The 26,573-nt window shown below is 39.8% G+C and overlaps 1 gene segment (V, D, J or C); it reads right to left on the bottom strand.

The window, feature by feature from the left end:
• Positions 1-26,317, bottom strand: part of LOC126084627 (T-cell receptor alpha chain C region-like) — a 682,839-nt gene extending 656,522 nt beyond the window's left edge. Inside the window, 2 exon segments of the C gene segment in view lie at positions 25,715-26,005; positions 26,136-26,317. Coding sequence covers positions 25,715-26,005; positions 26,136-26,181 — 337 coding nt within the window.
• Positions 26,318-26,573: the final 256 nt, after the last annotated feature.

Genomic DNA, 26,573 nt, shown 5'->3' with positions numbered 1-26,573 from the left:
GACAGAAGGATGTTTCATCCTGGTCCAGGTCTGCCCTGAAACCCCATTGCTGTCTTCTGAGGTGTGTCTCAGAAGAAATTGAAGGCCTTGGACAGCATACTAGACTTAATAGGAAAGAACACGGACTCCATAGTGTTGATAATTGAGAAGTTGCACCTCACCTGCCCCAGAGCCCTGTCAGAGGCAGAGACCTTGTTCTTGGGGTGACTGCCTGGATTCTGCTCCTCCTGTGATATCAATACTGGAACAAGGAGAGATCCTCGTACTGAAGAACATGTGTTGGTGAAGAGACTCTAAATCACATCATAGAACAATTACAATGCAAAAGAACTGGAATTTTTTTTTTTTTTTTTTTTTTTAATGAGAGTGATGATCATTACGAGAGCTGATGATGTCTCAGTTTCCCAAAAGCAGGAGGCTCCTTTCTGGAGGTGGAAATATTTCAAATGGTTTGAGCCTCCAGAAGAGCAGACGAGGAATTTATTAAATGCTCAGCTTTCCATCAGGGACTGTCCTAAATAATGCAAACAGTGGTTGTCACCACCCAAAGGATGCTATGAAAATTCTTGTTGGCACTCTTGTTCTCAGAGAAATCACTCCTGTTAAGAGCCAGGACCTCAACCTTGCAGTTTTCTTGACAAGTCCATGCAGAAAACTGGAGGTGGGTGACACAGCTGTCTCTGGAAGGGAAGTTGGCTCAGATGGGAGAGAGGATGGGACAAGTTGTCAGAGCATATCCACGCTCATATTTTCAGAGGCTGAACAGAGCCAGTCGATATGTTTAAAGAAGCATCTCTCTCCTAATAGACTCTATGCTACCAGGAATTGTGGGGCATTTAGTTTATTCCTTTGATACCTTTAATCTGCCAGAATTAGAATGGTATTTTAAAAATATTCACAAGATTATATTGCAAGTAATTCCTTTACGTACCTCCCAGGTGAGAATTTTTTTTTTTTTCTATTAAAAGTATGTGATTCCTAGATCCCTGTATGGTGATAAATATGTCTCCTTCCACACAACATCTCATGGGAACAGAGGCCACATCACTGTTTTTTCTCTGCTTTCCATTTCAACCCATGTTCCTATAAGCGCATTCTTTGAAGTTCTACTCTTTTCTGGTTATACGAGTTTCTGATAAGCAATCAGAACATTTCTTCCAACAGGTATCTGGACACACATGTCTTAAAGAGCAAACCTTCCCCTTCCATCTGCTGGAAGCTGCTGAGCGTTTCTGCATCTGTCTGCTACATCTGAGTACGACGGCCTTCAGCCAGCAACGGCTGCTGTTTCACTTCTGCTTTGTGTATGTCACACAGGTGGCTTTTGGGCCAATTCTAATCTGGTATCATACAAAGAATTTGGGGAAAGTAGGTTTCCAGCTTAATATAGTACGAACTACCGTCACCCATCCCTTGTCAACTTTGCATTGAATCATACCTCATTTAATCATATTTAACTTCCAGAGAAGACAAATGTAGGCCAATGTATAGAGACCAAAGTTTATTAGTGGTCACCAGGGGTGGGAGGGAGAGAGAAAGAGGGGTTCACCGCTTAGGAGAAACTGAGCTTCTGTTAAGCATGACAGAAACCTTTGGAAATAGACAGTGGTGAGAATTGCACAACGTGATGAACGTGTTTCATTTTATGGAACAGTGCATGTAAAAAATGTTGAAATGGCAAATATTTTGCCATATACATACTGAATACCCACTGCCGTTCAAGTCGATTCTGACTCATAGCTACCCTAAAGAAGGAGTAAAGCTGCCCCATAAGGTTTCCAAGGAGCGCCTGGTGGATTTGAACAGCTGACATTTTGGTTAGTAGCCATAGCTCTTAACCACTACCCACCAGGGTTTATATATACGTGTGTGTGTACATATATGTACGTGTGTATACGTATGTCTATATTTATGTTCTTATATATACACACACTTTCATATGTGCATATATATACACATACATATATAAAAAGAAAAAAATTTTTTTTTGTTTATACATACAGGAAATCCTGCTGGCATAGTGGTTAAGTGCTACGGCTGCTAACCAAAAGGTTGGCAGCTCGAATGCACCAGGTGCTCCTTGGAAACTCTACAGGGCAGTTCTGCTTTGTCCTATAGGGTTGCTATGAGTCGGAATCGACTTGACGGCACTGGGTTTGGTTTTGGGTTTTGGATGTATATATGTATGTGTAAATATACACATGTGTGTCCATGTATATATGTATATACATATATGACGAAAACCCTGATGGTGTAGTGGTTGAGTGCTACCGCAGCTAACCAAAAGGTCGGCAATTTGAATCTACCAGGCGCTCCTTGGAAACTCTACGAGGCAGTTCTACTCTGTCCCGTAGGGTCGCTAAGAGTCGGAATTAACTCGATGACAAAGAGTTAAGCATATATACATATGCTTCAAAACCAAAAAAACCAAACCACTTGTCACTAAGTCAACTCAACTCATGGTGACCTCATGTGTGTCAGAGTAGAACTGCCCTCCATAGGGTTTTCAGTGGTTGATTTTTCAGGCCTTTCTTCCGAGGCACCTGAGTGGACTTTAAGTTGCCAACTTTCAGTTAGCAGCTGAGTATGTAAGCTGTTTGCAGCACAATTAAAAAGAGAGAGGAAAAAAAGAAACTCCAGGATCAGCTACCCTGCAAAAGCCAGAAAATCTTTTTTTTTTTTCCTCTTAAGAGAATACTCTTTTATATATTTCTGAGTTTTAAAAGCAATTGTTGGCTTTATTCAGTAGTCAAAATGTATCATATAATCCATTTGTGCAGGAATCTCCTTCCTTTATAAAAGGATTTGGGCCTCTGGAGAATTAATGTCTTCTTATTGCTAATTAGCTTCGTGATTCTTTTCATTGATCCTCATTGCAATTACCTCCGTCTGTGCTCCGTGAACATGTAAACATGATTGGTGGTTTTTGTTCCCCATGTCCTTCACCTGACCACAATTCATTTCCAGGATCTTTTTTCAATTCTCCCATAAAATGAGAGTCACCCCTGCGTATGACTTTATTAACTGCAAATTACTTTTTAAGTTCTAAATTTGCCATTATCTTCCTTGCTTTCAACCTATAAATATTACTCCATCAAATTGAGGCACTTTCCTTTATTCTCTTTTGTCCTTCATTCTGATTAACTCCTATCAAACTTTTGAGTTTCAGCTGTGGTATCACATACCCTAGGAAGCTGTGTCTGACTTTTTTTTTCTTTTTAATAAAACTCTTCACTTTCCTAGTTTAGTCCTTTTTTCACCTTACAGGAAGTCTCTGAAGACAAGAATGTATTCCCCACTAGGCTACATATTTAGCAAGGGAAGGAAGTCTTTATTTACTCAAAGCTCCCTATCTACTACCTAACAGATACACAATAAATAGTTGTTGAATGATTGAATGTATGAGCCTTATGAGAAATGGTCTATAGGAAATCTCATTACAGATGAGGATTCTGAGAAGAGGTATAAAGAAATTTGTTCACTTGCTCAAAATGATATAGCATACTCATAGCTAGAAGTTAGCTTTGTTTCCCAATGGTCTTTCCAAAGTATAACCAAGAATGAAATGATATAAACAGACAGTATTGAATATGAACACAATGAACCATTTAACACAGTGTAAGAATCTGGAACAAAAAACTAAATGAGGTGTTACAGGGCATAACAGTTTTTTTTCTTTGACACTAAGGTGTTACTTTGTTATGATTTCCCTTCATATATGAGTATAATATAGGGTAAGAATAAACGGTACTCATTTATTCATTTAAATGTTCATTTTACCACAGAGGCTTATTACTGGGTTTGAGGGGTCCTCTAACTAGAATTGCTCACTCACTGTATCCCTGATTTAGAGATTAAGACTTCAGAATTTGTGTTTAGGAGTAGACTGAATGTTGTTGCTGTTGTTAGGTGCCGTAGAGTTGGTTTCAACTTATAGTGACCCTAGGAACAAAACACTGCCTGGTCCTGTGCCATCTTCACAATCATTGCTATGTTTCAGCCATTGTTGCAGCCACTGTGAATACATCCCATCAAAGGTCTTCCTCTTTTTCACTGACCCTCTACCTTGCCAGCCATGTTGTCCTTCTCCAGAAACTGGTCATTCCTGATAACATGTCCAAAGTGCTTGAGATGAACTCTTGCCATCCTCGCTTCCAAGGAGCATTCTGGGTGTGCTTCTTTCAAGACAGACTTATTCATTCTTCTTGCAATCCATGGTATATTCAATATTCTTTGCCAACACCATAATTCAAAGGCATGAGTTTTTCTTCAGTCTTCCTTATTCATTGTCCAGTTGCATATGAGGCGATCAAAAATATTACAGCTTAAGTCAGGTTGACTTTAGCATTCAAAGTGATACCCTTGCTTTTCAACATTTTAAAGGGGTCTTTTGCAACAGATTTGCCCAATGTAATATGTCATTTGATTTCTTGACTGCTGCTTCCATGGGTGTTGATTGTGGATCCAAGTAAAATGAAATCCTTAGCAATTTCAATATTTTCTCTGTTTATCATGATTTTGCTTATTGGTCCAATTGTGAGAATTTTTGTTTTATGTTGAGGAGTAATCCATACTGAAGGCTGCGGTCTTTGATCTTCATCAGTAAGTGCTTCAAGTCCTCTTCACTTTCAGCAAACAAGTTTGTGTCATCTGCATATTGCAGGTTATTAATGATTCTCCCACAAATCTTGATGCTATGTTCTTCTTCATACAGTCCAACTTCTTGGATTATTTCCTCAGCATATAGTTTGAATAAGTATGGTGAAAGGATACAACCCTGACACACACCTTTTCTGATTTTAAACCACTCGATATTCCATTGTTCTGTTTGAATAACTGCCTCTTGTTCTATGTACAAGTTCAGTATGAGCACAATTAAGTGTTCTGGGATTCTCATTCTTCACTATGTTATCCATAATTTGTTATAATCCACACAGCCAAATTCATTCGTGTAGTCTAAAAACACAGGTAAACATCTTTCTGGTATTTTCTGCTTTCAGCCGAGATCCATCTGATATCAACAATGGATCTGATATCCATCTGATATCAACGATCTGATATCAACATCTGATATCAACAATCCCCTTATTCCACATCCTCTTCTGAAACCAGCTAGAATTTCTGGCAGTACCCTGCAAGGTTTTGAATTATCTTCAGCAATTTTTTACTTGTGTGATATTAGTGATATTGTTTGATAATTTCCACATTCTGTTGGATCACCTTTCTCTGGAATGGGCACAAATGTAGATCCCTTTCAGTCGGTTGGCCAGGTAGCTATCTTCCAAACTTCTTGGCACAGATGAGTGAGTACCTCCAGTGCTCTATCTGTTTGTCGAAGCATCTCCATTAGTGTTCCATCAATTCCTGGAGTCTTGTTTTTCACTAATGTCTTCAGTGCAGCTTGGACTTTGTCCTTCAATACCATCAGCTTTTGATCTATGCTACCTCCTCAGATGGTTGAACATTGACCAATTATTTCTGGTACCACTGTGCCACCAGGGCTTAGATCTTGAAATGTTCTTTTTGATTATGAATGTGACATCATTCATTCCCAGTATAGTAGACCATATGATTGTCTGATTCAAAATGGCCAACACCAGTCCATTTCAGCTCACTAATGCCTAGGATATGATCTTTATTCATTCCATTCCATTTTTGATGACATCCAATTTTCGTATATTGAATATTTATCAGCATTTCCAGTTTCTTTTGAAGTTGACATCACTTTGTTTTATCTAGTGTGCAATTCTCAGCACCATGCTAAAAGTGAGTAACAATGTGCAAGACATTTCTATCTTGTTGGGTTTGGGAAGAGCAGCCACATGTCTGGGTTCAGGGCTCAGGGTTCAGGTGCTTGGGAAACCCTGTGCCATCACAACACAGAGGTAGGTGGCTGATCTTTGGTCTTGTATGCAGGAAGCTTTGCCAATTCTTTATACTAACGATGCCCTTTATTTTTCCTCTTCCTTTCCTTCCTCATTTAAATGCATTAGAAGAAGGATCTTGGAGCTTTCCCAGGGTTCCTGTCTGTACCAATGTAAGCCGTAGAAAGATATGGAAAGGAAAATGTAGGTGAGATTTGTGCTTTCTTGCTCTTGGACATGGAAAGATTGAGTACTCTGCTCCACATCAAGTTGGCTGCTCACTCCCACTCAGAAGGATAGAATTGTATGCCAGAGAGGTGATCCATCTAAGGATTTTACCTAATAACCCCATCTGAACAGGGATCGCCAGGTGAACCATGTATGTGCCTGATCTGTAGCTCATTTAGAAATATATTCTGCATGAATCAGGAGATGCAGTTTTAATCACATTAGGCCCCTACTCCCACTCTAGAGTTTGGGTTAGGCCTCAGCTATGTTTTTTTGTATGGGCTGCAGGTGTTTAAGGGCACTGTGCTTCTACAGCACAGAAGAAAGTGGCTGAGTCCCCAGGCTGGGAGTCTCTGATGTATAAGTGGCTATAACGTTCCTTGGTATTGACTGTGGCTTCTAATCTTCCTTTTTGTTCCACTCCTGAAGCTATGCGAAACAAGGATATGAGACGTCCTCCAGGATTTTGTTGGAACCACTGCACCCTGGTCATGGCGACAGAAGTATTACACGTCAGAGAGGAATTTCTCCCCTCCTGTAAGATCAGGACCCTGGGACTCTGCTCCACCTGCATCTCCACTCTTATCCCTGTTGGGAAAGAGAAAAAATAGGCACAAGTGAGGATCACTGCAAAATTACTTTTATTGTTTTCAAGTGTAGGAAATTTCTCTGCAGTTTTCTTCCTCATGGTAGAAGATACAGCCCAAGAGACTTGTGTTCTGTCTCTTCCTCCATCTCTTCCTCCCCTCCCTGGCTCTTTTCCAAATTTAGTTGTGACAGTCCTTCAAGTTTCCTCTGGAATATTTTTTAACTCACAGCAAATCTGTATCCACAGAAGGCCCATCAAGACCCCTACTTGTGTCTTCATGATTTTTCACTCTTGCTATAGGGACACACTTTGACACCAAGTCCCTTTAAATACTGTTGTGTATCATATCTTGAATTTGGAGCTGATTTTGTTCCTGTAACTGATCAGTTTCATGAGATAGATTCAGCAACAGTTACTCCTAGGCATTGTCACTGAACTTTTTAATGGGCAGCTCCGCCTACCTGTGGTATACTTCTACCTTCTAAAGAGGACTCCTTTTTTGTTTTTTCTTAGAACCATGGTGAGTATGTGTGAGTGCTTGTGTGTGTGTGTGTGTGTGTGTGAATTGTGGGTGGTGGAGAGATTTTAGGGTTTAAGAATTTTTTTTTGTATGTATGTAGAATAATTTGCATGAAGAATTGGGAGATGGTAGCTTAGAATGAGAGGAGAGAAACAGTTTCTATATCTATGAAGAGCCAAAGATGAGATATTTACCAAGCTAAAATCTGAGACAGGATCAGACTGAGAAATTTTTCTGAGCTGTGAATGATTTATATAAAAACTTTTTATAAAGATATATAAAATCAACTTCTATTTTTTATACTCCATGTATTGTGTTTATTGAATTTATTAAAACAAAATGATATAATACCTCTCCGGAACCACTGTAGAAGTAAGAAATGTATCACAAGAGTAGAAACAAAAATGTTCATCTTCACGTTTTCACTTATTTTTTTGTACATAAATGGGGCTTAGTAGCTTATTTCTGTTGTTGTTGTTATTACCATCAAGTCAGTTCTGATTCATATCAACCCCATGCACAACAGAGCAAAACACTGTCAGGTCCTTCACCATCCTCACAATTGTTCCAAGTTTGAGCCCAGTGTTGCCGCTACTGTGTCAATCCATCTCATTGAGGACCTTGCTCTTTATCGCTTACCCTCTAATTTACCAAGCATGATGGCCTTCTTCAGGGACTGTTTCCCCCTCATAACATGTGCAAAGTACATGCAATAAAGCTGCCATCCTCACTTCTAAGGAGCATTCTGATTCCAAGACAGATTTGTTCATTCTTCTGGCAGTCCATGGTATATTCAATATTTTTTACCAACACAGTAATTCAAAGGCATCAATTCTCCTATCTTCCTTATTCATTGTCCAGCTTTCACATTCATATGAGGGAACTGAAAATATCATTACTTGAGTCAGGTACTCCTTAGTCCTCACAGTGACCTTTTTGCTTTTTAATATTTTAAAGAGGTGTTTTGCAGCAAATTTTCCCAATGCAATATGTCACTTGATTTCTTGATTGGTACTTCCATGAACATCGATCGATTGTGGATCCAAGTAAAAAGACATCTTTGACAACTTCAATCCTTTCTCCACTTATCATGATGTTGCTTTTTGGTCCAGTTGTGAGGATTTTTGTTTTCTTTATGTTGAGATGTTATCCGTAATAAAGGCTATATAGTCTTTGATCTTCATCAGGAAGTGCTTCAATCCCTCTTCACTTTCAGCAAGCAAGGTTGTGTCATGTGCATATTGCATGTTATTGATGAGTTTTCCTCCAATCCTGATGTCACATTCTTCTTCATATAGTCCAGCTTCTCTGATTCTTTGCTCAGCATACAGGCTGAATAGGTATGGTGAAAAGATGCAACCCTGATGCACATATTTCCTGATTTTAAGCCATGCAGTATCCCCTTGCTCTGTTTGAATGCCCTCCTCCTAGTTTATGTAGAGGTTCCTTGTGAGCACAATTAAGTGTTCTGGAATTTCCATTCTTTACAATGTTATACAGATCTGTTATGATCCATAGAGTTGAATGCCCTTGCATAGTCAATAAAACATAGATAAACATTTTCCTAGTATTCTCTGCTTTCAGCCAAGATCCATCTGACATCAGTGATGATATCCCTCATTCCACATCCTCTTCTGAATTCAGCTTGAACTTCTGACAGTTGCCTGTTGATGTATTGTTGTAATCGTTTTTGAACTATCTTCAGCAAAATTTAACTTGTGTGTGATATTAATGATACTGTTTGATAATTTCCTCATTCTGTTGGATCACCTTTCTTTGCAATGAGCACAAACGTAGGTCTCTTCCAGTCAGTTGGCCAGGTAGCTCTCTTCCACGTTCCTTGGCATAAATGAGTGAGCATTTCCAGCACTGCATCCATTTGTTGAAAAATCTCCAAAAATTCAGCATATAGATTAATGGTTATCAACCGGGGGAGAATTTGCATTCCAGAAGACAATTGACAATATCTGGAGACATTTTTGGTTGTCAAACCCCGGGAAGTGGTGCTACTGGAATTTAGTGAGTAGAGGCCAGAGATGCTGTTAAATATCCTACAATGTATAGGACAAATCCCCAACAAAGAATTATCTGGTCCCAAACGTGAATAATGCCATTTTTGAGAAGCTTCGATATAACAATGCTTTCCGTTCAAATAATCCTTAATCCCCTGCCATTTTCTTCTTCCTTTTGTCTCTCCCCCAATTCTTCCCAACTATACCTTACCTATTCCTTGTCTCTTTATTTCCTTCTATTTTTCTTTTCTTTGAGTTTTTGACCTTATATGAGGTATAGGCATGGTTTAGAGAAATACGGTCAGAGGTTGGAAATAATTTCTGGACATATAAATGAAAGCTCATATTCATTTCTGATACTAAGAAATACAGGTTTGTGAAACTATGATAATAAAGAAGTGTGAAACAAACGTCCTGTTTTCATCTCAAGCTTTATTTTGACTCTTGGAGTCTCTCTTGGGGTTAAGAAAGCAGAACTGGTGATTAAAAAAAAAGCAGGATTGTGTAGCTAAGTTGAAAACACATGGAATATATTCCTTCTCATGTGTCATTAAGAATCTTTTGGTCTACATACCTCTTGATCCCCTTCTTGTGCCCTGGACTAAATTATTAGTTGTCTTCCTTTTTCAGATATTTTCAGATTTCTTTCAGCCATTAGTCCTCCTGAAAACCTAAAGAAACTTTTCTCAGGCTACCCTGCCCTCTTGTGGACTAAAGACTAGGGCTAACACCACTTCATAAGCCTCAGCCTAACTCAGGGCTTTTGAGTCTAGTCTTAGGCATCAACAGTGTATTTTTAGAAAGGCACAGAGTGGTTCAGGAGAACGGAGAGTGGCCAAGTTTCTTTAGAAATTGTTATTCTGGATGGAGATTGTAGGTCAGAGCAGTCTACAAGTTATGACTCCTGGAGAATGATGGCTATGGGAATTAAGAGCTCACCCTCTATCACCATAAGAGTGAATTCCTTGAAAAAGAAGAATGGTATCCTTTCTGTATTCTCTGTACTTAACATATTTCAGCACACAAGTGAAGTTTTGAATTTACCTCGTGGAAGCTATGACTCATTTTCAAGTTTTTATATTCTTTAATTCATCACGCTAGGCAGTTCACAAAACACTGCTAATCCTCACAGTAAGACTGTAAATTGAATAAAAATAGTTACACTTAATTCCTACAATACTTATAAGTAAATTGATACTCACAAAGTTAATATAAAATGCCCAAAGTCACAGGTCGGTAAGTGGTAGAGCCATAAGAAAACCCTCATTCTTTTCACAGTGTCATGTTGCTTCTCAGGGAGAGCGACATGTAAAAACGGTGATTATGGAAAGACAGTGGGTGATCTTTGGAATGGAAGGAGTTCAATGTGATAAAACTTTAAGGGGAAGCTTTTGGTGTGGGCTACTGGGGTAGTGTGTAAGTTAAAAATTTAAATAAATAACTTTTGGAGTCTAAAAGTAAGTAAAGTGTAAGATTATAGTTATTAATTGTTTAAGTAAGTGGCTGAGTCCTCAGGCGGGGAGTCTCTGATATATAGGTGGCTATAATGTTCCTTGGTATTGACTATGGATTTTTTTCTTCCTTTTTGCAGCATTCCTGAAACTATGTAAAGCAAGGATATGAGATATAGAAATTGACTTTGACTATGGTTAAAGGACTTAGAATGAAAAACTGTATTCCCTAGTCTTCTATGAGTGTAAGAGATTAAAATCAGAAATTTAAAAACTAGACCTGTCTAAATGGAAATTGAGGAAGTGTTTTTTTCTTTATAAAAAAATTATAGGAACAATATAGTGCTATAGACAGAAGCACCATATCATCAGTCTGCATCAAAGACCTGAACAACTAAGTAAAACAGATACAAATGTCAATCCTAGGATCTTAAGCCTCAAATGAAGGGATAAAGAACTTAATCAAGCACTGAATGGAATAAAAAAATGACAGAGAACAGAGAATGAGGAGACCTATGAAGTGGAATTCCCCTACACCTATCATGGCAGAGATTCGTCATCTTGGACTACAGCCACCAAGGAACTCAGACAGGGAGTGCAAGAAGGCAACTTCACTGAACTCCCAGTAGGAGACATAGGACCCAGTCATCACATCACACCCTCGCCCTTCCCTCTTGCCTATCTGCACCCTATGTCAAGTGCCATGTACCTGAGCACCAGTGGCACAGACTCTGGGACCCCTGGTCCCTGCCCCATGCTGCCTCCCTGCCCCACCTTGTCAGCCCCAGTTCATGCTGTAAATGATCTATCCTTGCATCTTCTCCCCCCTCACCCGCTGGACCTGTCCTGTTGCACCATAGCTGAGCAACTGTTGCTACCCACCTGGACAAAGTGGTGAGAAGTATCATGCCCACAGATGAACAATTAACAAAACACGCCCAGCCCACCTGCTCAGACATAACCAAATAAAACAAAAAAGCCGGACGAAACAAACAAATCTATGATCAATAAAAGAAGAAAATAATTCCTGAATGTCCTGGAGACAGCAGACAATACCAAAACGTTTGAAACCAACAGGATGGCTCCAGAAAATGACCAAAATAAAACACCAGATTGCCTTTCAGTAGAAGAAAGAGCACTGGAACTACCTGATAAGGAGTTCAAAAGTCTAATATTCAGGGATCTCCAAGGGATTAGGAAAGAGATGAAGGAAAAAGCAGAAAAAAATAAGGAAAAAATAGACAAAATCAGGGAAAACACAGACAAAGAAATGGAAGAACTCGAGAAAATAACACAGGAACAAAATGTCAAAATAAATAAATGACTGGAAATCATACAAAACCAGCTATTAGAAATCTAAAATATAAACACAAGATTTCAGAGATGGACAGTGCAATAGAAGTTTGAGGAGCAAATTGGCAACAATGGAACATACCATCAGCAAACGTGCAGACAAATCCTTCGGTACCACTTTGAGTAAAAATCAGAGAAAAGAATGAAGAAAAATGAAGAAACCTGAGAACAATGTGGATACAATCAAAAGCAAAAAATTGCGTGTGATCAAAGGCCCAGAATAGGGTGAGAAAACAGCAAACACAGAGAGAAGCATTGAAGATTTGCTAACAGAAAACTTTCCTAGTATCATGAAAGGTGAAAAGCTGACTGTCCAAGAAGCTCAACGAACCCCACATAGGATAGACCCCAAAAGAAAGTTGACAAGACATATCATAACCATACTCACCCAAATCAAAGACAAAGAAAAAACCCTGAAAGCAGCTTGAGAAAAACAAAATTAAAATTATTTCCCTTCACAACTTTTTTGTAATTTGGTGATTGTTTCAAAATTTTTTTTAATTTCTAAAAAAATGAAAAAATCTCAGGAAAAACATATAAGAGCATTAATACAAATATGTATGACCAATATAAATAAAGGTCCCTTCTTTGGATACATACAGCAATTTGCTCATATTTCTTTTTCTGAACTTACACATAAAAACATAAAATTGCAAAGGCATTTTATGTCAGTCCTACTTCAGTTAAGATTGTGTTTAGTGCAAGTAGCAAAAAACTTAACCAAATATTGGTTTATTAAAATTTTCATGCCCAAATAAATCTGGGGGCAAGATTTAACTTGGCATCGAAAGGACTATCAGGCATGGGATTTGAGCAGAGGACGGGTTATGATTTTACTTTCTTTATATAAAGTTATCACTTCCAAGTTTCAAGAAGAAAAAGAAGACATAGTGCTTGTACCAGGAGAGTAAAAACGTAATAGGAAATCCCTACCAGATTTCTGATTAAGTCTCATCGGTCAGAACTGTGTTTATGGCAATCCCTAGGTACAAGAGAGTATACAAAATGCAGCGGTTTGTTGTTGCTTTTAAGCTGGGCATAGAGTTGCCCAAATAAAAATTCATAGTTCTTTTAATAGGATGCAGAAGGGAATGGTGATTAGATTGGCAACTTTTGCTGTCTGTCCTCTTAACTACTATGTGGACTGAGATTATCAAACAGAGATTAGCTCATTGTCCCTGAGGAGTTAGTAAACATCTCAGAGTAGGCATACCATTTAGTTAGGGGAATTAATAATAATATTTATTATTATTTATGGGGCTTTTTACTAAGTACTTATATTGTGTGAACACGTTAGAATATACTATATATAAAATTTTATGTATTTTATCTCATTTAACTCGTAACAATTGAGCAAGTTTCCAGTTGTGGTCAGCCCTTGGGCTAGCAGGAAATCATAGGTATGAAGAAGAGTGAAGTCAGGCTATTTATTTCCCTGGTTTCTTCTCTGGAGGGTTGCCTTGGATTGTCTGATTTCCCCGAGCCTAAGAACACAGCTTCTTTCAGTGGAGCCTCTCCACAATGCTTTCTTCTCCTGGTTTCCAGTGATGCTCCCTTTCACTTTCAAGCTTACGGCTGGTACTAGCTCAGCTGTTTCCAGACCTTTGTATTGCACTATCCCTTCTGATTTTCCTGCACACGGTTTGTAATGGTTTCTTTATTAAACTTTGAGTTGTCCTAATTCGTGTGTGTCAACTGTTTTCTGCTGAGATCTTAATGACCTAATAAAGTTTTCCATATTCATTGTTTCCCCCAAAGAGCATTGAAGACCACTGAATAAGTCTTTACTCAAAAATCAATTGTAATACTGAGCCAAGTTACCCTTGGAGAGGTCTTTTTAGCACATTCTTTCTTGCCTTGTGCATCTTCAGAACTAAACTCCATAGTAAACCTGGCTCAATTTTTGTCTTGGCACCTAGTGAGGCACCTGGGATATAGGCTCATTAAGTTACATGGAGTCATCATACTATTTAACTCCAGAAATACTAATGTTTGGGGTATTTTGAATCCACCTGCTCCTACTCATTCAATCATGATTTGTAGGTAAACTGAAGACCCGAAATTTCACCCATCGTTTTCTACACTGTCTCAGAATATGAAATATCATTATGATTTGAAACAACTACTTGATATATGCACATCACACACACATGAACACACACACACATATATATGCACACACATATATGAAATCCCTGAGTATCCATTTTCTTTCTAGTTAGCAGACCCTCCAAGTGGGTATCATGTCTTCACCTCCATCACGAAGAGAGATTTCAAAACTAGTTGGAAAAAAATGCTATTTTTTTCTATTTTTCCTCACTAAATGCTGCTTTCTTCTCTCTTTTAGATCAAATCTGACTAATATTTAGGAGTTATAACTGGATATTACATAAGTGAATTGAAAAAACAAACCCATTGCCATCGAGTCAATTCCAACTCATAGTGACCCTACAGGTCACAGTAGAACTGCCCCATAGGGTTTCCAAGGAGCAGCTAGTGGGCTCAAACTGCCAAATTTTGGTTAGCAGCCAAGCTTTTAACCACTGGACCACAAGGCCTGGGTATAAAATCAAGAAAAGCACAATAGGAGGATAACTGAAACATTAACTCGTGAAAAACCATACCCTTAGTAGGTAATGGATTAGGTATGTTAATCAGGCAAACTGAAGAAACTATGAACTTAATCACTTTGTATGCTGAAATCTGATCCTCTAAGACTAGAAAATTTGTTCAGAGCTGTATCAGGAGGGGTGTTGAAAGTGTAGTTAAGAAGTTCATAATTTAGTTAAAAAGAAGATGAAAAGCTCAGGGTTTAGTAAGCAGGGCTGGGCTGTAGAGAGATGAATTCTAACAATCCTGCATCCACCACACTCCTCTCAAGAGAGCCCAAGCAGAGGCAGCAGCTCCAACTATTCCAAGGGGCAAATTACTATGATCAAGCGAGTTGTACGCCCAAGCGACTTGTAGGCCCCAATTTTTACTGCTTCAAGCAGTGGTCCACATTTCCAGAGGTTTGTTTTCTCACAGAGGGTGCTTGTTCTCCAGTGGATGCAGCAAATGTGTTCTGGAATGGCAGCAGAATGGTTTCACAAGGGGCTGAGGCTGTTATCATTGGTCAGTCCAAGTGTGGTGTGAGAAGAAGCTGGAGCAATGCAGCGGCAGTGGAACTGGGGCCCTGTGGCAGGGTTTGGATACAGGTGGCAGGTGCCCTGAGAGTCCTGTGCTCCTGCACAGAGGTAGAGGGCCGCGTCTTCAGGCTGCACTGCAGCAATGTGTAGGGAGCTGTCCTTTCTTGCCTCACCAAGCTGAGCCGTCAATCTCTTCTGCTTCTTTATGTCTCCCCCCCTTAGTTAACATCAGCACAAGGACAGGGCCTTCTCCAAGCTTCTGTCTGTACCATTGAATTGTGGTAAAAACACTTGAGGAGTTGCAGTAGGTAGTGAAATTTTCTCCCTCCTGGATGCTTAGAAACCGAGGACTCTGCTCCAGCTGCTGGCTGCTCTCCCCTGTTTAGAAACAAAGCGGAAGACACTAAACCAAACTAAACCCACTGCAGTCGAGTCAATTCCGACTCATAGTGACCCTATAGGACAGAGTAGAACTGCCCCATAGAGTTTCCAAAGAGCGCCTGGTGGATTGGAACTGCTGACCTCTTGGTTAGCAGCTGTAGCACTTAACCACTACACCACCAGGGCAGAAAACACTAGGGAAGGAAATTAGGGACTCTTCCCAGGAACTTTTTCCCAACCTGGAAATGTTTTTCCCTCCCTCCTTCCTCCCCTCTCTCTCCCTTGCTCCCTCCCTTTCTGCCTTACTTTAATGCTTCCTTTCATATTTTGCCATAAAATAACCAGCCCTCGGAGATTTTCCATCTCTTTAGGATTTTTTGGGAATTGAGAACCTCCCAAACTCACACTCACATGCTAATTGAATCCAAAGGATGAACACTGAGAATTTCAGGAGCATTGTTTCTTCCTATCACTATAAAGGAGTCACTGACTTTAGCTAATACCTGTTGCCACCCATTTTGATCTCAGTAGGAAAGGCAGGGGCCTGTGTAGGGCAGCCAATCCTATCACTCAACCCTGCCCCACACCTCCACCCTGCCCTTCCTCCACCCCAACTCTGCTTTGACTCTGGGAAGGGTTCTGCCTTTTGAAACACTACCCTCCTGTGGAGAGAGAGAAAAGTTATGACCAGATAGCTCTCTTTTAATTTTACTTTCAATAATGCTTCTACATCTCCCAGTTGCATTCGGTCTGTATCGAGACTTAATTAGAAAGGGTCTAGCCACCTTCTTCAAAACTAGAAAATATATTCTTTTAAAATACTGATCATTTTCAGCCAGAAAAATAGTTAAGGAAAATATTACCATTTCTGGTATCCTCAAGAATCACACTGAGTCGTGTAGTGTCTATGTAACTGTATTTGTAGGGGTGTGTGTGTTGTGTATGAAGCTGTATTTTGAGAGTCAAATGGCATAGGCAAGTACCTGTCATAAATATATTACCAAATTAAAGATAATCCAGGTTATATTATCTAATTTGCAATACTTTTCTGGTGCCCTAAGCTCCCTGGTTCATGCTTATCAGAGCCCTTACCATACTGTATTTTAATTGTACTTGTTGGACTCAACTACAAGTTTCTTGAGGAAGAGTGTACCTTTTTCACTTTTATGACTCCAGCAACTACTAGGCAGAAAAATGCTAAAGCATAGTTAATAAATGTTGGGTTAATATGTAAAATAGTGATTGAACAATGTAGATATTTTTGTGTGATTCTGGTGTGTATTCAAATATCAAAAAATTTTGGGTGAATGAGATCCTGGTTATTTTAGCTACTGGTCACATTCACTAGTAAAGATCACCAGTGTTGACCATGTGATTATTTATAAATACCCTGAATGGGAAAATGGTAAGACATAAGCATTTTCTTTCTTTCTTTCTTTTTTTTTTTTTTTTTTGAATTTTAGCTCTATAGAGAAGTGGAGAAAATGGCTAAGCACTTGACTACAAGCTGAAATATTGGCTGTTTAAACCCGATCAGAGGTGTGTCATAAGAGAGGCCTGGTGCTTCCAAAAGGTCACCACCTTGAAAACCCAAAGGAGTTCTACTCTGTACACATGGGGTTGCCATAAATTGAAATTGACTCAAGAGCAACTAGCAAGTAACAACAATAGTTCTACAGAGGGTGTGTGAGACGCCAGACTCTCCAAGAAGGGCTTAAAACAGAGGGTTTACCTTTAATTCTTTCAGGTTGATAGAAAAGCAAGAGGCTACTCAAGGATCACAAACTACTGACTGATTTTGAGGCATCCTGTAACTGAAATGCTTTGAACGTAAATGTGTATTTCTCTCCAAAGTGGAGTAATGAATGATGGTGGTGAGAACAAACTTTCCCTGGTGCTGGAAATAACTTCCAGAGCCATTATACTGACTAGGATTCTTGAAGGATCTTTTATGAGATGCCTGCATCTCCTGATGTCTTCCTCCAGAAGAAGAGCTCTGCCACAGTTTACAAAGTGAGAATGGGATCCAGAATAGCCTGGCTAAGATCACATCTTCTTCCTGGGATTATGACATAATTATTGCTAGGTATGAGGTAGGAAAACAGTTATGGGCTGGCTTTGGTTGATGATAAAGTGGAAGCATCTCCAAGCACCCCTATGGTACTAACTAGTACTTTTGTCAAAAGTAAATTAAGAGAGTAAAGAGTGCTTAATTAATTCATTGGTACGCATTTACTGAGTGCTTCTTATATGTCAGGATAGTAAAAACAGTTTAGAATAAAGAGATGAATACAAAAGAGTCCCTATCCTTGAGGAACTTGGACTAAGTGAGAAAATAAGAACCAAAAACTACTGATAATATAGGATGTGTGCGCTCTTGCGAAACTATGTGTGAAATGCTGGAAGAGGAGGTAGACAAATAATTGTAACTTAGATAACTTGAAAAAATGATTTTATTAAACCAAGTGATATTTACTAGGCTTTGAAGATTGAGTAGAACTTTGCCAAGTTTTGTCGTTGTTGTTGTTAGGTGCCGTCAAGTCGGTTCCGACTCATAGCGACCCTATGCACAACAGAACGAAACATTGCCCGGTCCTGTGCCATCATCACAATCGTTCTTATGCTTGAGCTCATTGTTGGAGCCACTGTGTCAATCTACCTCATTGAGGGTCTTCCTCTTTTCCGCTGACCCTGTACTCTGCCAAGCATGATGTCCTTCTCCAGGGACTGATCTCTCCTGATAACATGTCCAAAGTATGTAAGACACAGTCTTGCCATCCTTGCCTCTAAGGAGCATTCTGTCCGCACTTCTTCCAAGACAGATTTGTTCATTCTTTTGGCAGTCCATGGTATATTCAATATTCTTTGCCAACACCACAATTCAAAGGCGTCAACTCTTCTTTGGTCTTCCTTATTCTTTGTCCAGCTTTCACATGCATATGATGTGATTGAAAATACCATGGCTTGGGTCAGGCGCACCTGAGTCTTCAGGGTGACGTCTTTGCTCTTCAACAATTCTAAGAGGTCCTTTGCAGCAAATTTGCCCAATGCGGTGCATCTTTTGATTTCTTGATTGCTGCTTCCATGGCTGTTAATCGTGGATCCAAGTAGAATAAAATCCTTGACAACTTCAGTCTTTTCTCTGTTTATCATGATGTTGCTCATTAGTCCAGTTGTGAGGATTTTTCTTTTCTTTATGTGGAGGTGTAATCCGTACTGAAGGCTGTGGTCTTTGATCTTCATTAGTAAGTGCTTCAAGTCCTCTTCACTTTCAGCAAGCAAGGTTGTGTCATCTGCATAACGCAGGTTGTTAATGAGTCTTCCACCAATCCTGATGCCCCGTTCTTCTTCATATAGTCCAGCTTCTCGTACTATTTGTTCAGCATACATATTAAACAGGTATGGTGAAAGAATACCACCCTGACACACACCTTCCCTGACTTTAAACCAATCAGTATCCCCTTGTTCTGTCCGAACAACTGCCTCTTGATCCATGTAAAGGTTCCTTATGAGCACAATTAAGTGTTCTGGAATTCCCATTCTTCGCAGTGTTATCCATAGTTTGTTATGATCCACACAGTCGAGTGCCTTTGCGTAGTCAATAAAACACAGGTAAACATCCTTCTGGTATTCTCTGCTTTCAGCCAGGATCCATCTGACATCAGCAATGATATCCCTGGTTCCACATCCTCTTCTGAAACTGGCCAAGTTTAGAAGGGAATAATATATAAAAAGTCAAAGAAGAAAAGATCAGAGTGAGTTCCTTTGATATGGCTGAAGTTCAGAAATCATGGAGCAATGATGGGAATGAAGGTGAAAAGTTACTTGAAGAGTGGAGATGCCTACCTAAACTTTGGTTTTAACTTTTGGGTAGTGGTGGGTGGTGACTATAGAAGGTCCTGGAATTGTGTAGTGATCTAATCAGGTGTGTGTGTTAGGACAATAATAACTGGGAAGGAGTGACTATAGAAGGTCCTGAAACAGTGATCTAATCAGATGTGTTTGTTAGAATGACAACTCTGGGGATGAAGATAGATTGGAGAGGTAGGATCTAAGAGGTAGAGGAAACACCTAAGAAGCTATTTCAGTCAACTACCTGAAAGACAATGAAGAGACAATGAGACTTAGAATGAGGAGAGTAATGAGGGGACTGAAAAGGAGTGGCTGAATATGAGAAATATTTAAAAGATAGAATTGATATGACTTGGTAAATCAGTCAAGTTTGACTGTGATTCTGCTCAGTACAAACAATTTCAAAATCACAGTAGCTCACAACAAAATTTAATCTGTTCTTCATGGTATTTAGCTGTGGGTCAGCTCCGGCTCTCATGCTCTGAGGCTCTGCTCCCTCCTGAAAGTGGAATGCAATTCTGTCTTTTTATTCTGGACCGTGGGTCTGCTTCATGTAATGGAATAAAAGCTGAAAGAACAACCACCACCTGGTACATATAGGGCAGAAACAAAATGGATAGAAACAAAGCACATGAATACATTTAGTTTCTGCTTTGATGTGGCATACTTCCTAGCCACTCACATTCCATTGGTCAAAGCTAGTCACATGGCCAAGTCTAAAGTCAATAAGGCTGGGAAGTATATACAGGAAGTATACTCTGGTCAAAAGTTAGCACCATCACCCATCTGTCAGTTTGTTGTACCGTGGTAGCTTGTGTGTTGCTGTGATGCTAGAAGCTATGCCACCAGCATTTCAAATACCAACAAGGTCACCCGTGGTGGACAGGTTTCAGCTGAGCTTCCAGACTAAAACAGACTAGGAAGAAAGGCCTGGTGAGCTACTTTTGAAAATTAGTCAATGTAAACCCTATGGATCACAACAGAACAAAGTTTGATATAATGATGAAGGATGGGTCCCCTAGGTTGGAAAACCAAACCAAACCCATTGCCATCGAGTCGATTCTGACTCATACTGACCCTATAGGACAGAGTAGAACTGCCTCATAGGGTTTCCAAGGAGCGCCTGGTGGATTCGAACTGCCAACCTTTTCGTTAGCAGCCATAGTCCTTAACCACTATACCACCAGGATTTCCCCTACGTTGCAGGCACTCAAAATACACAGCGGTTGTAGCAATGGAATCTAACATACTGACAATTGTGAAGATGGTGCAGAACCAGGCAACATTTCATTCTGTTGTGCTCTCTGTTGCACCTTTAGTCACAGAGCCCTAGCACAGAAAGAATGCCATTTCTGGATATTTAGGCTCTGTTGCCCTTTCTTGGCCTTGATCTCCACTGCAACTTTTGCTTCTATCACTGAGTTTTCCACAGAATTCTTTCTAGGCTGGCCCCATCAACTGGTCTGTGGCAATATCGGGTACAAATCAATCCCTTTCTAATTCTAAGAGTGAGATCTCCCCGGAAAGAGCCTGCTGCTATTGAAAGTGACAATGGCGGAGAGAAGAGTCAAGAGGAGCTGTTAGAGACTGAGGTTTTAATAAAAAAAAGGCTCACATGGGTATAGGAGATACTGCGAAGAAAATTGCCAGTGTCCCACTTCAGGTATATAAGATCTCATGCACTGAATAATGGAGCAAACCTAACTAAATACCCTAATCATCTGTCTTGCCAATTGGCTTAAATATTGTTTTCAGAATAAAGAGAAAACTTTCCAAATAGTTGGTGTAGCAGTAGAAGAAAAGATTCTGTGACCCCAGTTAATAACCAGCGCTGCGTCAGGACAGAAGAGAAATGATTTTCCATTTCATCAGTACAAGGAGAAGTAGCTGAAAAGAACATGACATTTATAGCCCCACAGAGAAGTGTGGAACAGAGCTAGGGCAATGAATCACTCAAAGGTTAGAGAATATTGGGCCCGGTTTTCTTTGATGGAGTCTGCAGCCCCAGTATTGAACAGACATCAGGGAGTGCATCTATCTGTGTGATGGGATATGTAAATAGATGTTTTTGGTGGTTTCAAAGTGTTTTTTCCTATTTGTTCTCTTGCTCTCTCCCTTTCTCTGTGTTTTTTCCTCTCTCCCACTGTCCTTCTTCCATTCTGTCCTTCTTTTACTCCCAATATATAACTCCCCAAAAAACCCCACCCACTGCCGTCGAAAGGATTCCAGCTCATAGAGACCCTACAGGACAGAGTAGACCTGCCCTACAGAGTTTCCAAGGAGCACCTGGTGGATTTGAACTGCCGAACTTTTGGTTAGCAGCAGCAGTTCTTAACCACTGCGCTGCCAGGATTTCCCCAATACATAACAGAGAAGAAAATATATCTGTCATGTCACAAATTGAAAATAGTCTCTTTACATTTTATAGGTAGGAAGACCCCCAAAAACCCAGTGCCGTCGAAGTCTATTCTGACTCATAGCGACCCTATAGGACAGAACTCAATTTACTCTCCATAAAGTACTAGTGTGTGATCTTGGGAAAAATTCCATGTCTTTTCTGGGTTTCCATTTCCTTACCTATGAAAACATATTAAATCTTTCCACTGTGCTAGAATATAGTAAGCTAAGCACTTGAAAAAAATTTTTTTTTCATTTTGACATCAGAACAACTTCTGAAAGGATTATTATTATTATCCCCAGTGTACAGATGACAAAACTGAGGTTTAATAAATATTTATCGACTGTGCCTGCCATAATTCAATTAATGATGGGGCTTACAGTGGGATATATGTCTCCCTGATGCATAAACTACCCTCTTGAATGGCTTATCATACTCCTTTACCCAACAAGGATTATTTCAACTTTCCATGTTATTATCATCATTACATGGCATACTATATGCATACAATTGGGCACAATAACTTGAGGTAAACACACAGCCAAGGATGTGCCAGGACAAAAAAGCTGAAGAAGGTAGGGAGGGCAGGGAAGCAAGAAACAAAATGAGCTGGTTATGGTAGGTATTTTCTATGATCTGGAGCTCACAGAGCTGATTTCCTTTCTACTTTTCAACTTCTATCTCAAGAGATTGATTTTTTCTGCTCTCACAGATCAAACAGAGTACAGAACAGCTGATTTTTGTCTCTATTATGTGCTGTAATGCTTCTGACAGCCAAATGAGATGTCAGCGCTTCGGTGAATCCCTACACCCAGCTGCATTCAATGTAAAGGAGAGGTGGCACATTGACGTGGAGAAGGGCCATGCTCCTCACATCCACCCATTCTGTACCTACGGGCTCTTCATAAGCTCATCCCAGCTAGTTTGTGGCCCAGCCTGACTTCTCCATTTGCTCCCTAGGCTTGACCCACTGCAAGACTTGGGTATTCTTGTGCCTGACCCTTCAAAGCTTAAGGGAAAGAAGAGAAGGCACAGTTCCACTTAACAATGAGAATGTCCTACCTTGTGTGACAATATATACATGCATTTTTAATGTCCAAGAGCAATTTGCCATTTTTTTTTTCATGGTGCATTTTGTGGAGGACTATCTTCATAACTGGTTATTTAAAAAAAAAAAAAAGACGCAAGTTCTCCTGTGTCCTTTCTTCCATCCTTACTGTAGCAGGAAGACTCATGTCTTGGTCCAGAATTTTAGTAACTGATGTGAATAAAATTGACCTGCATTTAATCATTGAGCACAAGACAGCAGTCTCGTTGTAGAAGGCACAGCAGTTTTCAGATGGCCACCAGGTGGCGCGGCAGTACAGAAGAAAAACTCCTGTCCTAAATTCACTAGAGTTTCCTGAATTGCTAAAATTTTCTTTTCTATGTAGGCTATCATTACCAGGGAAACACAGAAGGAAGGGATTAGATTATTGATCTGAAAATTTCCCCCCTTTTTTCTAATGTAAGCGTTTTTTAAAATTTTTATTGTGTTTTAAGTGAAAGTTTACAAATCCAGTCCGTCTCTCATATAAAAATTTATATACACCTTGCTATGTACTCCTAATTGCTCCCCCCTAGTGAGACAGCACACTCCTTCCCTCCGCTCTCTATCTAATATGAGCATTTAATGCTATACTTTTCCTTGTAAGCATTGTTTTATGTGCTTTCCAGTCGTTTTGGGTGGCGTGTTCTAGAAACAATTAAGTCTAAATTGGTTAATAGCATTGTGCCAGTCTGCTGAATCCTTGCTGATTTTCTGCCAACTTCTCCTATTATTTACTGAGCTCAAACAAAAGGTGATGTATTCGTTAAAATTGTGGGTTTGTTTATTTCTCCTTTCAGTTCTGACTGTTCTAACAGTTTTTGCTTGAAGTGCTTTGAAGCTCTGTTGTTAGGTGCATACACGTTCAGCATTGTTACGTCTTCTTAGTGAATTACACTATAATAATTACATAATAAGTGGGCTCCCTGTAGACAATATATAGTTGGGTCTTTAAAAAAAAAAACAAAACAATCTGACAATATGTGTGTCTAAATTGGTATATTTACACTACTTAAATTTAATGTAATTATTGATATGGTTAGATTTAGATCTACCATTTTATAATTGATTTGTGATTGAGCCTTCTGTTTTTACTCTTCTTTTCTCCCTTTCCTAATTTCATTTGGATTATTTTAATGTATTTAATATTCCATTTAAATTCATCTATTCACTTTTTGGCTATTTCTCTCTGTGTTTTGTTTTTAGTGGTTACTCTAAGGTTTGCGTTTTACCTACCTAGATTTTCACTGCCCACTTAGAGTTAATATTTCACCATTTCAAGCAAAATATATAAGCCTTATAATGGCGTAAGTTACCTCATCCTCTCCACCTTTATGTTATAATTGTCAGATCTATTCCGTCTGTAGACTTTTAAAAACCTGCCAGATATCGTTATAATGATTGTTTGCAACAGCCACACATATTTTAAATAAATAAAATTACCATATATTTAGCATATTTTTCTCTTCATTCCAAAGTTCCAATTTTTTTCCCCCGTAGTGTAATTTCCCTTCTGCTTGAAGAACTTCCCTCAGGTTTTCTTTTAGAACAGGCATGCTCACAATGAATTCTGTTTTCCTTTATCTAAGAATGTCTCTATTTCGTCATAATTTCTGTAGAATATTTTCACTACCTATAGAATTTCCAGATGGTGTAGTGGTTAAGTGCTATGGCTGCTAACCAAAGGGTCAGCAGTTTGAATCTGCCAGGCACTCCTTGGAAACTCTATGGGGCACTTTTACTCTATCCTATAGGGTCCCTATGAGTCGGAATCTACTCGAGGCACTGGGTTTGGTTTTATAGAATTTTTGTTTGATAGCTTTTTTTTTTCTCTCAGCATTTTTAATACTTAAAGGGAGACAGATCATGTGGCATCCTATAGACCATTGTAAGGACTTTGGCTTTAATTCTGAGAAAAATGGGAACCTAATCCAGGACCTTGAGCATAGGAGTAACGTGATCTAACCCACATTTTCAAAGATGTCATTGGCTGCTGCATTAAGAACGTCCAGTACGAGAATGGGTGTGAAAGTAGACAGACCAGTTAGAAGGCTGTCACAGTAACTCATGGGAGCAATGAGGGTGGCTTGACCAGGAAGGTAACAGTGCAGATGACAGCAAAGGTCAGAGTATGAGTAGATTTTGAAGGTAGAGCCAACTGGACTTCTTGACAGAGTAGATGTGAGCAATGAGAGAAAAATAAGAGTCAAAGATAACTCTGAGATTTTGGGCCAGAGATACTGAAAGAATAGAGTTTCTATCTATTAATAAAACAGTAGGAGGAAAAGTTTGGAGGTGAGTAGGGGGAGATCAGTTAGGTATTGGTCATGTTAAATTAGCATCTTGGTCCTCTGAAATGCAGTTTCTCCAAGTAGAAGGAGGACATCCATAGAAATCTCTGTTCTAGGTCTTGTCTGATATGACCCAGTAGCAAAAGTAAGAACCCATTGAAGTTCCTGTTTCTCCTTAGAAGCCAAGCACTCGCCAAGGCTGTGCTCATTTATTACGCTTGTTTACATCAAAATAAACCAAAAAACCATACCCATTGTCTTGGAGTCGATTCAGACTCATAGAGACTCTATAGGACAGAGTAGATCTGCCCATAGGGTTCCCAAGGCTATAAATCTTTATGGAAGCAGACTGCCACATCTTTCTCCACTGGAGTGGCTGGTGGGTTTGAACCGCCAACCTTTTAGAACAGCCAAGTGCTTAACCACTGGGCAACCAGGGCTCCCATCAAATGAAGGACACTGCTAAAAACATACCAGGCTGTGCTCTTGAGTCTCTGAAAGCTCTAGTGTCTCATGAGGTTTGTGTTCAGCTCCCCCTGCAGTCTCAGTCACTGTGTCACTCACGGCACAGAAGTACTCAGCTGAATCGCTCCAATGCGCTGAGGGTTTCCTTAGGTGGAAGGAGGTTTCACTCTTCTTAAATTCAGCCTCAAAACCTTCGGTGCCTTTGACCAGGGTTTCTCCTGTAATGTACATGAGGACAAGCTGGAGGCCTTTGTTGGGGTACTGGACGTACCAGAAGAGATATGGAGCAGCACGAGATGAGTAGTTGCACCTCAGCTGCAGAGGGGCTCCATCAGCTACAGAGACCTGATCATCAGGCTGGGTCACTGACTGGGCTCTGGTTTCTCCTGAAACATGAATGTTGTATCAGTGAGATGAGGCCAGACCTACCTGTGATGAGAAGGTGTCACATTCAGATTCCAGTTGGAGGAATGTTCCTTCTATGAAGGCAGGAGCATGAAATACAGTATTACTTACTCAGTGTGAAGAGCATTCCAAACAGTAGAATGGCCATGGAGAGCATGACTGAAGAGCTGAAGAAGCTCCAAGCTATATTCTGGAAGATCTCCCCTGCACAGGAGGAATGAGCCAGACTAAGCTGAGTCCTTACAACTGGGAAACTTGGGTTTGAGTGAGGTTCTAGAATGCCTTGTTCAGGCAAATTCTGGGCACTATTACAAGAGATGCTGCCTTGATGACGACCGCCCCCAGCATCTGATTGTACTCAGATTGTTCACCTCAGTGAGCAAAACTTTTATTGGCAGAGACTTTTCCAGTTTATGCAACAGCGCCCTCTGGAGATCAAATATAGAAACGATTTGAGTCTCAGAGTTTTTGTGTCCTAATGCCTTCCTGTTCCTATCTAGGCTTGAATTTCTGAGCGTTATAATTTGTTGGGAGCATTTTCAGGGCAGT

Source organism: Elephas maximus, chromosome 10 (assembly GCF_024166365.1).
Source record: "Elephas maximus indicus isolate mEleMax1 chromosome 10, mEleMax1 primary haplotype, whole genome shotgun sequence".
Taxonomy (NCBI): Eukaryota; Metazoa; Chordata; class Mammalia; order Proboscidea; family Elephantidae; genus Elephas; species Elephas maximus.
Note: the sequence above shows the minus strand (reverse complement) of the source record. Positions and strands in the feature narration are given on the sequence as shown.